We start from the raw sequence: 16,782 nt of genomic DNA on the forward strand, positions 1-16,782 counted from the left end.
TAGCCAAGCGAAGTGCGCGCGAGATTTCTCCCGCGAGATCTCCCAATAGAAAGCTAACTCGTAGACTAAGTTTTTCCCAACTTCTTCAAGGTAATTGTTGAATCCATCATTGTATTTAAAATTGATACACCGACATCCCATCCCTCTTCCTGACTTGAGATTGCTTATTGTCGTGTCACTAAACCTGAGTTGTCGACATGGTTTGTTTGAACCTGAAATTGTAATGGTCAGCAACGTGTTTCCAAGAAATGAATATTTGCATTCAACTTATGTCTGCATCAAAGATTGTAATACTCAGCAATATCTGCATACGTGAGTTGTTGTACTCTAAACCTGAATTGTGCTAGTCAGCAACCTGTATGTGCACCCGAAATGTTAATTTCCACCCCTGAAATCACAGGGCGCAAATCAAAAGAAGTAAGACAAAGTATTCACTTGAAAGCGAATGGAAGAACGCTGAAATTTTGTGCAATCATGTTGCACAATGCACGCGTGTTGATCCTAACCTTTTGCTGTTTCGCTTAAACAGTGAATGGGGTAAATCTTGAAACTGCGGATGCACAGGAGATCGGAATAACGTACGAAATGATGCAGGTAAGGAAGTGCTTGATATATTAACAGATCGTAACTGTAATGTCTACCAACATATCAGCGGCACCCAACGACGGTTTCCTCCTAAATACATTAAAAACTTTTTAAAGGCTATCCAGAGTACTTTTAGATCTCTCTTTTACAAGGGATTCAGTATTATATTCCCGAAAATCTTGAATGCAATATAACGTATTACGAAAGTGAGAATTTTACTGATTTCTTTCTCCATCACATTTCGCCCGCGCGGTGAAATGTGAAAAATTAAACTTCAGAAAATCGTAGGGAATTTATTAGGTAAGCATGGACAATTCAGGGGAACGCTCATCTAGACATTTTTCGCCGTTCTCAAGTTATAGAAAATTCTAGACAATAACTGAAAAGAACTGTAAAAGAACTCTAAAGAAATACTTGTTCAGCACTAATATTCAACTCGCTATAACGTGACCACGTCCCTAAGATGGACACTTGAGTGTCCCAGTGGCTTCCTTTCACGTAGCTTCAGATCCTTTGAAGTTTTGTTTTGAGAAAACTGATATTGACCGATGTTCAACCTTGCTTCTAATTTTGCAGAATATAATTGAAAATGTTCTTATGGAAAGTGGTTATTATGATATGTCACCATGTGCCAGGTGAGAGCAAGCATATTCTATCTTACTTTTACTACTGTTATAGACAGCAGGTAGAATTCTCGTCAGTTTGGTAATACTTACTGGCGACACCGATTATTTTTAACGTACTTTTTCTTTACATGGATCGATACGTTCTTCAGTGAAAACTACCTGTTTTTTTTTAAACAGCGCTTTGCACTAATCACCCTACTTCATTGCTAAAAACCTATCCTCAACTCGTTTTCTTGCTCAATTGGCTCTCTCTGATTTTCACACTTCCTCTATAAATTTGCCGAATAAATGGTTCTTGACCAGGAGTATTACGTTGAGTAATAATCACGAAGTGTCCAGACTGATTTAGGTGTATCCATTCTAGTCACTATAGTTCTTCCATTAGATAACCCCTCTAGGCTCAATATTTCGTCGATTTCATCCGCCATTGATATGATGGAAAGCCATTCTGCTCCGATAAGCCGGGAGTTTACTGTGCGCAAAAGATAACTCTTTAGATATCCTAAATATCTAAGCACTTTGTGAGTGAGGCCTTACATGGGAGAATGACGCTACCAGATGTCCTGCCTAGTACCGGCTTTGTTGGTGGTAGGCATTGGTCTGCCATGACTGGCACACAGTGGCTGCAGGTTTATTTAAGCGCGCATGCGCAATAGTTAGAAATTTCTCATTTTTCGCCTTATACCAAAAGTGTGGTAGGCTGAATTTCATAAGTCTGAGACGGCTGAAATTCAGGGTACAACGTTTGCACCTGGTTAATTTTTAAATTGATTTCTTTCAGGAACCGGACTGTTCCTCTGGGTCCTATCGGTACGGTGCCGGCACCTGGTGTAAATTTAGGTCCCTCCAAGAGGGGTACTACGTCGTAGTCGATTCGTTTTAAGCAACTAAAATGGTCAAAAAAAATTAAACATTTCTTCCCCGATTTCTGCATTTCAAGAACCGCACACATCACTGTTGTTTTGCTTTGTTGCTGTTGTTTGTTTTTAGTCTAAATAACGGCTAAAAAGAGTGGAAAACTTTGTTTGTTAACAAAGACACCAACTGGATGTGTGGGTCGATATACGAAATTGGCCACCCAAAAAATTGTGTGAATGCGAGAAAGGTTTCTGTCACAGGATTCTAATATGTTGATGCCATTTTAGCTGGAAAACGGATTGTATTAGTTGTAAAATTTTGTACATAAAGGAAAACTAAGTTATTTTTATAGAAGAGGTGTATTTAAAAGCAATAGTTGTAGTGTAACTTTTTATCTTGTATATTTTGTTCTCCCATTTTAGTTCACGTGATGAACGCCTAGTGAACTGTTTCTTTCAAATTGACCACTCCAGAAAATACCATAACATGCCATAATGCTTTTCGTTTGTCACCCCAAAATTTTGCATAAGAATTGTTTTCAGTTTCTCTTGGGACAATTTTAACTCCCAAGAGAAACTGAAGACAATTCTTATGCAAAATTTTGGGGTGGCAAACAAAGAGCATTATGGTATGTTATGGTATTTTCTGGAGTGGTCAATAGAGTCATTATAATGCACGTGCATCCACGTGCATAGGTGTGCATAATTTATTTAAAAGGCTAATTCCCTGGTGAACATCAAGGGGTCTGAATTGGGAAAGCAAATCGTACAAGCTAAAAAGGTCTATTGGAAACGAAAAAGAGGGAATCAAAAATCGGCATGATTGCGTGCAGTAAAACACGCAGCAAAAACGTGCAACTTGTTTTGCCACATTGCTGCAAAACGAGTTGATATATGATGTTGCGGGTTTTACCAGCAACCAATCAAACGTGTCTTGCAACAAAGTTGGGTGAGGGGTGAATACTGACTTCTGATCGGATAAGATTACTCGAGAATATCAACATACACGCGAGTTACGTTAGTTAAGCCGATAAGACGCTGAATATGAAGAGATTTTGTTTTCAAATGTAGAACTATTCTCTACTTTCAGCGACAACTTTTGGCAAGACAGATTTGATTCGTGGGTGGTAAAACGCGCAACATTGCTACTCAACCTGTCTTGCAGCAATTTTACAAAAATAGTTTCACGATAGGCCATTTCCGAGTTCCGAAAATTCTCTCTTTCGAAACAAGGCTAACAGCAAAAACCATTCTTGTGAAACTTACAATCATCATTTTAATGTCAATGGCTTTGCACTCAGCCTCGCATTGAAACAGAGACTTGGGACAACTCTGAAATGGCCTTTTTCGCCCGTTTTACCGTACCTTTAAGGCCGATACACACGAGGGATTTTGCTCCCGGAGCATGCTCCAGGCTCATTTTGCACTTGTCAGTACACACGAAGGAGCGTTTTCAAGTTCGCTCAATTTGCTCCAGGAGCTTGCTCCCAAATATTTAACCGGTTAAATATCGTGGGGCATTTTGCGGGGTGGAAATTCTGCTCCCGAGGATGAATTATACCCATGAAATTGTTGGTACACACTGGGGAGCTTTGCTCCCGGAGAGCGTGCACCTGGAGCATGCTCCGGGAGCAAAATCCCTCTCGTGTATTGGCCTTTAATGTTATCGGTACATTTTAGAAAGTGTTATTTATTCCCTCAATCTAGGCATCGTTCTTATACGCGTCGCTTTTTGAAAGATGGTATTTGCAGTTTAAATGTGGTTGTAAATGTATGCATATGAAAATAGTCGTGTAGCACATTTTAATTCAGTCTCGACGTCTTAAATATCGTGGAGCATTTTGCAGGGTGGAAATTCTGCTCCCGAGGATGAAGTATACCCATGAAATCGTTGGTACACACGGAGGAGCTTTGCTCCCGGAGCGTGCCCCTCGAGCATGCTCCGGGAGCAAAATCCGTCGTGCGTATCGGCCTTAAAAGGTCATTGAGGTGTTGCTACTGGCGATGACTCACTGGCGAATCTTCGAATTTTCCCGCGCTTTACACGGATGATATGTTTTTTCTTCGGCTCTTATTTGTTCAGCGAATCCCATGCGTCTGCTGTGATTGGCTGGAGCTGATGCCCGCCTAGTTTTGGTTGTATGAACACTCAGTTGAAGGCCGTACTTAATTAAAGCCCGTTTGCACAGTGATTTCTAGTCCGTAATAACAGATTGAATTGTAAGTGTGCATGAATCTATTTTGCAACAATTGAGTGTTAGAATATTCAAATGGTATGAATTTGAGAGATTTTTATCTTAGTTAAATCGAGAGAATTGAATAAGAAATAACACGAGTGGACCAACTGAATAAATCTGGTGTGAATTTTTAGTAACGACGAAGTCAATATTTTATTTTGTTACTAAAACTAACTTAAACACTTCCTGGCATTCTCCTTGCACCTTCTTGGACAACGACCTAAACAGTAATAAACGCACTGTCTTCCATGACGTCACATTTTTGAGGACGCTCTTCTCCTAAGGCCTGTTTACATGGAGGTGGGGAACCCCAGATAGGTGAGGTAACCCACAGCGGGTCACCCCCCCCCCCCCCCCCTATCATGTAAACGTCGTGATCAAATTAAAATAAGAGATTATTCTCTATTTTCCAATTCCCCATAATACACTCTGTTTGCCCCCCAAATGTTGCATAAACCATTGTTTTTAAATGCTCCTGGGAGTATTGCATTTTCCCAAGAGCATTTAAAAACAATGGTTTATGCAAAATTTGGGGGGCAAACAGAGTGTATTATGGGGAATTGGAAAATAGTCAATACGGAAGGGCGGGTTACCCCACCGAAGCGGTTTACCTCACCTACCTGGGGTCCCCCACCCCCATGTAAACAGACCTTTAGTCTCCCATGCAGACGTTCTTAGGGCTTTGTCATGCGTTTCTTTCCCACGAAAACTAAAAATAAGAGCACTTTATTTGAGTGTCAGTGTATTGAGCATGAAAGTATTAATTGGGGATACTATTTTTTCGTCTTCAAGTAGAAACTGGACCGCCATTTCACGTGGTCCTCCGAGTCACGCGAAAGTCTAGCCGCTTGCAGTGCAAAGGGAGTATCTTCATTTCTCAGTTATCTTAGCCTGAGGTTTGGTCCGGTCCTGGGAATCGAACCCGCGACCACCCGCTCTACATCAAGCGCACTACTGAGCTTATCCTGCCAAACGAACTTGGGGAAGGAAGGCTTGATTACTGACAAAGCCATAAGGACCTCTACCTAGGAGGCTACTCTTCTCTATGAAGCTATGAAAAACAACAATCATGCATTGGTCCTTCTATTTCTTCTCCCTGATTAGCCAAGAGTCTGTTAGTACCAATTTTTTCACCCTGAATTCGCGTCATGGTTTCGCTGTTCAGATAGATGCAGTTATGGTGTTGTCTACACAAGTTCTGATTCACTTCAAAAGGTGGATAGCGCTATCCACCGGATAAATGACTACCCACTGGATAGCGCAATTGATTTCCCTAGCACCTATCCTTTGGATAGTGATTTATCCGGTGGATAGCGTTATCCAACCTTTGAACAACTGGGGCCAGAAGGCTAAATCACCCTTGCCCCTTCTACTTTAAGATGGACACCCCAAAGGTGGACGCCTCTGAAAATCCTGAAATGTTTTTGACAAGGCAGTCGCGTGTTATCCGAAACAGCTGTAACAGACTTGTCGCCAATCTGGCTATTTATTTGTTTTGGGAGCTAGTCAGGGTTACAGTTTTCCAAGAGAAAAGCCCTGGGGTTGAAAGTTGATTAATATTACGTCGCTCAAGGGTGAAGGTGCATACGATTGCCGGAGTCATGAAACGGAAGGAGAACAAGTAAGGGTGTTGGACTGGGTCACTGACTAGACTTCGCCAAGTACATTGGAACTGCGCAAGTGCATTTTGAAATTTCAATCAGGCTTCGGTTTAGACAGTGAAATTCGTGAACTAACTAATAGTGACTGGTGCAGATGATTTACAGAAAAGATAACAGCACTTGCTGGTAGAAGAGTGAACGACAAATGAATGAAGAACTTAGTTTCGATCTAGCTAGCGTCTTACTCTATAGCCTTCAATGCCGCAAATATTTGCGACCACCTCTCTCTTGCGTTTGTTTACCAGTAACCGGCACACCAAATCATTCGGACCCTCATTCATAAGCATAAAAAAGAAAATCTCTGGCCCATCTGCTAGCTCCTTTCTTTTTCTTTTCCCCGGTATTTTTTTTTTATCATTTCCTTAATCAGTTATTATTTTCTCGTGCCCGTGGCTCGAAAAATGGACTAGATGCTTAGTATACCGTAAAATTCCGAAAATAAGCCCCGGGGCTTATATTTTTGAAAGGCCCTTTTTGAGGGGCTTATTTTTGGAGGGGCTTATATTCGGAGGGGCTTATCTATGGAGGGCAATTTGCGTTTCAAAATCGATTGCGCTAACCTTATAGTTGGAAGTAAATTTACCGTTTTTGCTTTTTTTACTTTGTAATTGACGGCAATTTTCCAAGTACAAGCCCCCGGGTGGCGTATATTTGTAGGGACGATTTAACGAAGGGTGTTTTGCGTTACAGGTGTGGGGGGGCTTATATTTGGAGGGGCTTATACATGAAGGGGCTTATTTTCGGAATTTTACGGTATTATAGAAAACTGCTCCTTTTACCAAAACAGTAGGAGCCTAGGGTGGGTGGTTATAGACATCTTTATAGGCGGTGCCGGCTCCCGTTTTCTCACTCTCGACAACTCATAGGCCCAGTATTTTCATCCACAGAGTGAAAAAATGTTGAAGATTTTTTGAAGAAAAGTTGTTAAAACCAATTCTAAAGCTCCCGGCCGGCTAGAGAAAATGGCTTTGTCATCTTACTTTTGGCAAAAAACATTAATATTGGCGCCATCTGGGCCAATTAATAATTGTCGTCGATTCTCAGAGGAAAAACCGCTTGCCAGGAGCACTTTTTGACAGATAAAAAGTATCGCTGGCTTAACCGCTGGCAAGCGGCCTTCCCGTGAAAATATGAAGCCTGGCACGTTCTCCGGTTTGCGCCAATATTGCTGTTTACAATACTCTGAAGAATCAAGTTCGGACTCTTCGCTTCTTCCAAAGCATCTAGGATAAAGGCTCTAAGTTTGATTCTTCAAAAAACGCGCCTCAATTAACGGATAAGATTTTCAACGAAAGGACCGCGTGACATTCACAACACGTGGAACAGCTCCGTCACGCAAGTACAAGAGATTAGAGTCATTAACGTAAGCGACATCTTTTGTGTCTGGTCGAAAAATCCAGACAGCTTTGCCTTGAATATCAAGTGCCTTCAGATATCTTCCTGATGAAGGCAGAATCGGTGAATTTAGGTTACCGTTTCGTTAACGAGTCAGTGGATCAGGCGTTCAGGTATGGTTAAGCTTGTTACACATATACTCACCAATAATAGCTGAGTCATCGATCTCTTGTCCATCTGAACTTTGAACGATTTGATCGTTACATCATAAATGAATGTTCCTGCACGAAATTGCTATGTCATACGATGTATGGTACATTAAACGAACAACCTACTGCCTTTTTAGGCCGGTAAAACTCAAATTATCAAACGTAAATTGTAGATCGAGTTTACCCAAGATTGCATCATTTATACTGAGTCGAACGCGAGTTTTTTTTTAAATATTAAATCCGCGTTCTCAGTTAGCTTAGTCTTTAACATTTCACTCCCTTTACAAACCGATAGTCTTTTTTGTTAAATAATAAACAGATTACTTTTAATGAAAATGTGCCAAGCAATTGGTCGCTAACGTTAGTTACATTTTCGAACGCGGTATAAGAGAAGTAATTTTAAGACATTGCTAGTCTCAACAATATGATAATTAAGGTGGTCATAGATTAACGTCCCTTGTAGCCCAGATGTTTTTTGTTAATTGGCAAACAAAGTTTTTTCATGATGATCAGTTAATCGTACTAAGCCAAAACAGACTTTCATTCACCAACAACAGGTACTGTTTCTGAAATATTGTTTAAACAAAATGGAGAGCAGAAGAGCAGCCAGCTATTTCATAAACAAGTCAATCCGTGTAGATACCGGCTGAGCTGAGATGGAACTAATAACAAATTGAGACTGTAATAACGGGTAATAATTTATGTGTAGCCACGTCTATCGTATAATCACTTTCCTGTGTCAGAAACATTTTTGAAAGGAATTTGTCTAAGAGACGTGATAATCTAAGAAGATAGTGTTTTTTTAAAATGTTAAATGTTTTCACAGCATGTGTGCGTGGCATGTTATCACTTTCGGTTACTATAAGTTTTTCACTTTTCTTTTTGTTAAACTTTGTCGTGGATGCGGTTTTTCTAGTTTCGGGAAGCTGGCTTGTTCATTACAAGGATTCTTTCCAGTCATGACTTGGCAAATATCATTACTTCCGCTTTCTTCTGTGATGTGATACTCGAAATACTCCAAGATATCATTTCTTCCATCTACACGTCAGTCTGGTTCACCGTTCGCAGGAGGACTGAGGGGTTGTGCGAAGCGATCTTGCACTACCTAATCACTGTGCTACTAGAGTCTATAGACTTAAGTGGATGCGGATAAATCCGCCATTAAATAAACTCTTGGACAAAAAGGTTAGGCTTACTTTAATAATTTATTACAGCCATGTGAAAATTTTGCCAAGACTTTCCTCCGCTGATTCCTTTCTTTTCTAATTTTGTTGCAGTGTATCCCAAGAATAGACCTCATCAGTGTATTCTACGCAAGAAAACACTGTAAAAAGTAAAGCCCATGTGAGTGGACAGGAGAGGTTAATTTCTCGCGGCACTGATATACTTCTTACTTCTAAACTCATTTAATTGGTGACCTACGGGAAAGACAACCATTACTTTCGAGATGTGATAATGGCGTATAACGGTGTATCCTAAGGACTCTATTATTGCTTTAGTGATTCCGGAGAAATTCGTAAAAGTTTCACGGCCTGTAAATGAGAAATTCGCAGTGCATATTTCCACAATGAAAGGAGGAAAGTGGAAGGAGGCAATATTCCGTTAAATATAGGTTGTTGAAATATCGTTTACTTACGGAAACCGGTCGGTTCAGGGTTTTGGGCAAACTGAAACAAACTGGTAAAACTAATATCAAAGATGGATGTATAAGAATAGAGTACGAAAAACACGACTACGTTTTCAGACTTTCCGTTTGTTTCCGGCGAATTTTTCGTTCTACGAGAGACTCGAAAAGTTGTATTCACTTTACTTTCCATACGGATTTTCCCGCAAACTATTCGCCATTTACACATCTCCCACAATACACCAATTTTGTATAACCTTTGTTTGAAATTTCTCTTGGGTATTACAGTTTTTAGTAAAATCCAACTGGTGGTCTGTTATCAATCCTGCGTTCTGACTGGTTGAGCAACTACTAGGCTATATGTTATAGCCCACTAGTAGCGAAAAGCGCCGGCTTTTGGCGGCAAAAAAGGTTTAAGTCTAGCTGTAAGCAGTTAAATTTTTTTTATTCTCGATATTTTTGACCAACTAGTTGGATTTTGCTAAAACAATTATTCCTCTCGCCCTCATGGCCTCTGAGTAAATAGCCCATGAGGCCGAAGGCTGAATGGGCTATTGAATCAAAGCCCATTCGAGGCTCGAGGAATAATTGTTAAATAGTCGTCCCAAGACAAATTGAAGACAATAAGCCATGTTCTAAACGAGCGGGGAATTGTTTCGACTTATGACAGTGAGGGTTTTGAGGGACAGCAAAAACACACGGCGAACAGCAGCAAGCCACCTCTCAAGGTTCCTCTGACTGAAGAAGAAATACCTGGTGCGTCAGGGTCTTTAGGAATTCTGTGATAACGAAGGTTATTTACATTCTCAAAATGTTATTGCAGTTTTGAACACAGTACGTTTAGTGCGCCATGTTTGTTGATCTTCATCCTGTCCCTCAGACCAATCCCAAGAAGCTTAGTGGTCGCTTATCGTACCTGTACGTATTCGTGCGACTAGAAATTGCTCAGAATCGCCAAAACTTGCTCGAAATACGGGAAATTGCCAAAAAGTTGCCGAGCAACTTGTGGAAAGGCGCCCCTGATTCAGAGAATCGACCCTCACTGCGTCCTCTTCTCTACTTTCTTGTACGAACGATTGCTCTTGACTGTATTGTTCATATATCCTCCAAGGGCACCAATACTAACCCAAAGTTTTTATATCTAATCGCTACCGATGTCTCGCACTAGATTTAAGTGCAGACGTTTTCGTGAACCTCCGTTGCAGTGTTTCGGTTTTTGTCGCCTAGAAGTCCAGGTGGCGTGGACGTTTAGGCGACAAAATGCTTTTATTTTCATTCTAGATTGTTCAACGAAAAGAAGACTTGGGGGCGGTGAAAAACCGCAAACTGAGCTTGCCTTGTCAATCCGAGTACTTGACCGACCTTTGAGGAATCATGATTTCATCTCTCCAGCAAGGTAGCGTGGAAATCCTGGAGAAAAAAGCTCTGATGTTCGTCTTAACACGTGGACGTGCTTTGCGGGTCTTATCAGGTAAGAGATTTTACAAAGCGATCTTTTTATCGTAGGCGGACGGCTAGGGCCTTCCCCCCTTTAGCTCATCACCGATGAATAGCGTGAGCTAGATCATAGTGAAGGATCGATATATTTGCTGTTTTTAGTGAATTTATTCTGTGTTGAAGTCATTTTTTGGTGCCCTCACCCACAAAATGCACCTGCAGATTTATGAAGAAGATACCAAACAAATTACACCAGGCAGCACTGTAACCACGGAAGAGAAGTCACCAATGGTGCGTTTCCCTGACCCCAAACAATACTAAAACAATTGGAAGAATGACATGTCAATAGCTGGGACTATAGACCTTGTCACGGTTTTGGAGACCATTTTTTGACGAGTAGGCAACCGCGTGAGAAATTACAATGTTTGTCATGATAAGAATCTAATGTCGAATAGTTTTCGTAAAACGGCTGTTCTGAAAAAAAAAAAAGAATTGTAAACTAAAGCTGTACACAACAAAGGATCATACTAACAAATTTTGGGGGCCTTAACTGTGCTTAAATTTCTCCAGACGCTAGCTTGCTTTAGATTTTCCATATATTTGCCGCAAATTTTTCCCGGGAAATTTTAGTCGGTGGGAAGGGAAGACAAGTTTTTACAGATAAATGTACAGAAAATTTTGAAAAGTGGTTCTAGCGTATGTAGCTGTATGTAACGCCTTCAAATGTTCTCAGTAGAATTGTTACGAGTGAAGCTTTAGTTTACAATTAATTTTTTTTTTCAGAACAGCCATTTTACATGAAGTTATTCGACATTAGATTCTCATACAAACACTGTAATTTCTCACGCGGTAGCCAACTCGTCAAGATGGCTTCCAAAACCGTGACAAGGTCTATTTGGCCAACAACTGACCGTCCCCAGTAACGATCATAGACACAATTTGGGGACACATTTCGGCTACAGTCCCCTTCTCGTTTCGAAAGTGGCGAATAACGAACTACAAAACGCCGATAGGCCTACTGAGTCAGGGTTTATTCTAGAGCGCAGCCTTGGGGGATCTCCGCAATTTGGAAAAAAATGCCGCATATAATTTACGTTGCCGCGTCGAAATAAACCCAAGGATCAGTACTATTTTTTTTAAACAAAGTATTCGAAAACATCACTGACAACAACACTGATTTTACGGCGGCTCTGTAAACTTACTTTGGACCTTTATAGCCTCTTACTGTCTCAATGGCCTTTCTCTTCGTCGTTTGAGTCATTATTTCACCGGGCAAACATACGGGATTCTGCGGTAATTCGAGCCCAGGCTTTTTCAGTTGGCCAGAATGTTTCAAAATGGCGGCAAAGCGTCCAGCGAGTCCGTCCCATGTAGAATGTCAAAAGTCTCCAAAATCACTTCGTTTGTTTTTGGATTTGGTCTCCCCTTTCTCGGAACCCCTTTCTTGAAAAAGGGCCCCTTAAAATTACAGAAGGGGGGGCCATTTGACCCTCATTGGCCAGTTTCTAGAATAAACCCTGTGAGTTAGTCCTCCCTTTCCGGCATGATGAGGCTAAAGAGGCTTGCTTTAAAAGCACATGTAGTGAACCATTCCACCTCTTTAAAGACCTTTAGATTTGAGGAGGAGAACGACTACGAGATTTAACTTAAAGTTTTGTCGAGTATTGTGTAGTTCCAAGGATAACCATACCCCTCCACGGAGGGCGTTGGGGGTCTAAAGAAAAAAGGCCTTCCCTGTCGGGGGGGGGGGGGGGGGGGGGGGGAGGGGGGAGGGGGTATGGGGTATGGATATTTTCTGGAAGTCCACATTCTAAAAAAGCTTCACTGTACTTTTTTCACCTAAAAGGTTAGCACTGTTTTCCTATTGCGGGGAGGTGAAGCCCTCTCCCGATCGCAAAATGAGAAAACGTCTAACATTTGACAACTTGTTTCCACCATTACGACATTTCTGGTTAAACAAGCAGTAGAATGATGACGACTATCACGTTTTCCCGCCAAAATGACGTTAGTTTACGCGCGTGCACCCCTCAGTATTGAGAAAATCTCCTTCTCGTTGTCGTCCCCGTCCTAGAATCTATCTAGGTCTTTATTGAGATGGAATGGTTGACCATGTGCTTTTAGTGTTATCCTCTTGAGCCACACCATGCCAAACGTCACGATCTACATCTCAAGGACTGACGACATTTTGAGACAGAAAAGATAATTTATCTTTCCTATTGCCTTTGCCGCGATGGGAAACCACAGACGTTTTCTATACATATGTAGTCAACTCTCTCTGAAACGGGCCTGCATCGCTGTTAGGATAGGCACAAAGTGCCCGCTTATATAGAGACAAAGAAAATGTCTGACTGAGAACGACATTGACCAACAGTGGAAAGAGAACGTTGACTGTAGTCATTTATAACTACGTATTAGCCTCAGAAAACAGCCGAAATTTCGCGACGCCACCGCTGGCCATGGTTTCCCCGCGAAATGACGTCTGAGCGAGGAATGAGGGCAGGAATTCCACACTGATGACGTGTCACCACCCAAATCTGGGTAGTTCTTCTGTGTGGTTCAAAATTCGCTTCACCCAATCACAAAAACTACCCAGATTTGAGTGGTGACACGTCATCAGTATGGAATTTCTACGCTCGAACCTCAGACGCCATTTCCAGGGAAAAGCAGTGGTGCATCGCAAAATGTTACTTTTTTTCTCGGTATAACTGCGTAGTTTCTGGTAGAGCGGGAGTCAGTGTTGTGTCGAACTGCACTATGGGACTGTTTTGGGGACGCTATAGCTTCTTTCATCCTTCTTTTAGAGTTGCCCGGGAAACGTACTGGGTCAAAAAATGCCACCAAAAGCAGCCCTACAGAGCAACGGACTAATTTTGATACATTTAGGGCGAGTTCGATCGACCCTATTCTCGAATAAAACTCTAAAAATCACTTGTTTTGGCTTCAATTGAATCGTTAAATCTAGATATCTGGCTCCGGTTGTTCAAACGCTGGATAGCGCTATCCACCGGATAAATCACTATCCAGCGGATAAGTATTACGGAAATCAATTACGCTATCCGCTGGATAGTGATTTATCCGGTGGATAGGGCTATCCGACGTTTGAACAACCGCGACCAGGTAGACATTTGTAATTAAGATGAACGTAACATTCCAGTTTCAATTTGCCATCGAAGTCTGAGAGTTGTCACAAAATTCTGCCCGAATACGATCCATCAAACACACGCTAAAATTCACGGCTCCGAAGCTGGAATAAAAAAAAAAGAAATCACTTTCAGGAATGGGATGAATAACACATTTTCTCTGTTGTATTTCCCCGAGTCTCGGGGCCAAGTTGTAATTTCAATATATCGAATTGGCCTATTTGACGCCGCACCGACTCGCCCCTCCCCCGCCCCGCCGCCGCGACTCACCTCAGAATGGCCAGGTGGTGGCTAGTACCTTCAGAAAACTCCTGATTATTCCTCTAAAACCAACTGTTGTGCTTTTTCCAATAGATCAAGACAGTTGGCCCAGAAATTCAAAGTGGCCAGGATAAACCACCCAAACTTACAAAAAATGGAACCTGCAAGAATGTTGGAGTCAGATCGGATGGATGACCGTCAACAGCTTTCTGTAAGAAGAAAAAAAACCAGAAAACACAAACAGGATTATCTACAGGTAGGATATCACTGACATCATTTCTTAATACTTTGTCTGCTATGTACAGTGGTAGATTCAATCAGTTGCCATGTATATGGTCGGGCACATTTTTATAACTTCAATGTAGAGCGTTTTCACATGACATCAAAAACAATGAAAGGGCGGCCTTTTTGGTGTTTCAGACGAATCCGTGTGAGTTGAACTTGACTTTTCTTATGCACACGCTTTCTTTTGTTCCAGTAAATTTGCATAGATGCTGGCCACGTGAGTGAAAACGCTTTATTACTGCACAGCACAGTAGCTAGTTTTCCCTAAGAGGGGAGGACTCATATAAAACGAGTGGATGCCCGTCGGAAAATAAGATTTGAACCAACCTGGGGCGGGGGGGGGGGGGGGGGGGGGGGGGCTTTGTCTTTATTTGACCCACATTATAAGGGAGAGCAATCTGGTCGTAGTTCAGGCTTTATGTTACTCCTAATGGAGACTATACTCCAACATTGCCTAGCCCCTGTACGGCATTTTTCCAGGCTTTCTCGGTCAATGCATTTCGATGACGTATCCGAGGCGAAAGCGCGGGAATTCGCTTGGACCACGTGACCCGAAACATATGGATCGCGCGGAATAATGAGGCCTAGCGACTAGGCAAACTGCAACACAGTAAAGCAGCGTTTCAGTTGCTATTTTTATTTCGGACTTTCTTTCCGCAAAACCTCAAGTGATATCTTAAAGGGCAAAAGTGTTGGCTTTCCTCTCTGAGCACCTCAAGTGAGACTAAAATCTGCAAATGATTTTCATCTCGCTGAGAGAAAGGAGAGAATCCCCGTTACTTTCATACGGGAGTCCCTCTCCTTGATTCGTTTTTTGACTGTAGCTCGTACGACCGTTGCCACGTGGTTACACTTCACTGGCTTCCGATTTTCTACTGCAGTGGCGGTAAGCCTGCGAGCAAGCTCTCCTATCGCCGCTCGCTCGCGCGTTCTCGCGAGACACGTTTCACTCGCCCAAATAGGAGAGCTTGCTCGTAGGCTAAGTGGCGGGTTGATTACCAGCAGTTGTTTCAAGACCGGGCCCGAAATAGCCTCGGAAATTGAGCCTGGCTGCGGTGTAGTCAAAGTATGTTTTTTTCATGGATTTAACTACAGCTTCTAGGCGAAACATCTGTTTTAAATTACCATGTTACCTTCAAGTTGGTAAGAAAAAAATTGGCCAAAAAACACTATTTTTCACCCTGTATTGAAAAAATTAATTGTTTTGGAGCAAATCCAAGAAGAAGCACTGCGATTGTTTCCTTTTTTTTCCTAGCCATTTATTTTGGAAGTTTCGTGTACAGGTCTTGGTTTTAACAAGTAAACCTTTATCTATTCATAGTAGAACTAAACTCTAGAATTGTACTTTGAGTTCAGAACAGCAACGCATCTGGTATTTGGTGGCATTGGTGGCAAAAGGGTATTGCGGACACAAGCCACGCAATTTTCACTTCACATTTGAAACTAACACCACGGGTTAACGCGTTGGATGAATTCCAAGGAAAAAAACCTCACCGATCCTTTGAGATTAGACGAAATTTCTGCCCGCTAGCTGGCGGTTTTCTCTATTTATATATATAAAAAAAACGGCTAACAGAACCGCAGGATTTGAGTCGCGCCATACCGGCGTAACAAAGTGATCGAGTGTCTAAATTCCGTCGAACCTCTGAATTGTTTCAGGCTTTATTTTCAATACCATAGACTACGTGAGGACTGATGACTTTTTCATCTCACTAAACGCGAAAATTTCAAAGCTACGACATACTGGCGATTCCGCCAATTTAGTCTGTACAGATTTTACAGGGTCTTTACACAGTCGTGCAAATAGACTCAGTTTCGCCTTGTGGACACCTCGTTATAACGCACACAAGGGAGCCAACTACAAGGCAAAAATGTCGACATTTGGCTGACTGGCTGAACAAACTCCCGCTATTACAGACAACATTGAACACTTAGACTGCAGTAAGATTTAGTTTTTTTCTGTTTTTATCATCTTAGTTCTCTTTTTAGTTAGGTATTCACTCTTTCTGTTGCATATCAATTTGAATTCATTCTTCTCCACCGTCCCCTGGAGACCAACAATTCATCCCGTTACTATCTTCTGCGCTAATTTTGTTTTCAGTCAATCGAAATATAAAGATGTTATCTGTATAATCGATGTATAAAGTAAACTGAAGAGAAAGTGGAACTTGTTAAAAATCACGTTTAAACCTTTGTGGCCACACAACTGACTTTGCCTAAACGTACACAAACCAGAGCTTCTAGACTTTTTAACGAACAGCCTAATAATTGACGCAGTTTTGTAGATTTTACAAGTAACACGTTTTGTAAGGAGATTAAGAAATTTTTGCTTAAAAAAGTAGCTTAGACTTAATTTAGGTTTTACAGAATTTCCTTAAATATCGTCATTTGTAAATATTGATGTTAAAATTAATGATTGGTTATTTCTTATAAGTCATTGAAATTAAAATGTCATTAGCTTTTAGATAGTAATTATCATTTTTAGCAGTTATTGGATATGGCTGAATATGATGTGAAGAATTATT

General features: G+C 41.4%; 2 protein-coding genes across 7 annotated transcripts in view; both read left to right on the plus strand.

Annotated features, from left to right (window-relative positions):
* LOC140930886 (serine/threonine-protein kinase Nek10-like) overlaps positions 1–2,569 on the plus strand; it is a 29,090-nt gene extending 26,521 nt beyond the window's left edge. For both annotated transcript variants that reach the window (XM_073380597.1, XM_073380598.1), the window contains 3 exons: positions 530–594; positions 1,162–1,220; positions 1,993–2,569. In XM_073380597.1, the coding sequence (XP_073236698.1) occupies positions 530–594; positions 1,162–1,220; positions 1,993–2,080 (212 nt within the window). In that variant the 3' untranslated portion in view covers positions 2,081–2,569. The remainder of the gene's footprint in view (positions 1–529; positions 595–1,161; positions 1,221–1,992) is intronic.
* Positions 2,570–10,482: 7,913 nt separating this feature from the next.
* LOC140930887 (RNA-binding motif, single-stranded-interacting protein 2-like) overlaps positions 10,483–16,782 on the plus strand; it is a 43,785-nt gene continuing 37,485 nt past the window's right edge. For all 5 annotated transcript variants that reach the window (XM_073380599.1, XM_073380605.1, XM_073380604.1 and 2 more), the window contains exons 1-2: positions 10,483–10,605; positions 14,066–14,228. The gene's annotated coding sequence lies outside the window, so the exon portion shown is untranslated. The remainder of the gene's footprint in view (positions 10,606–14,065; positions 14,229–16,782) is intronic.

The sequence above is a fragment of the Porites lutea genome, chromosome 3, assembly GCF_958299795.1.
Source record: "Porites lutea chromosome 3, jaPorLute2.1, whole genome shotgun sequence".
NCBI classification, from domain to species: domain Eukaryota; kingdom Metazoa; phylum Cnidaria; class Anthozoa; order Scleractinia; family Poritidae; genus Porites; species Porites lutea.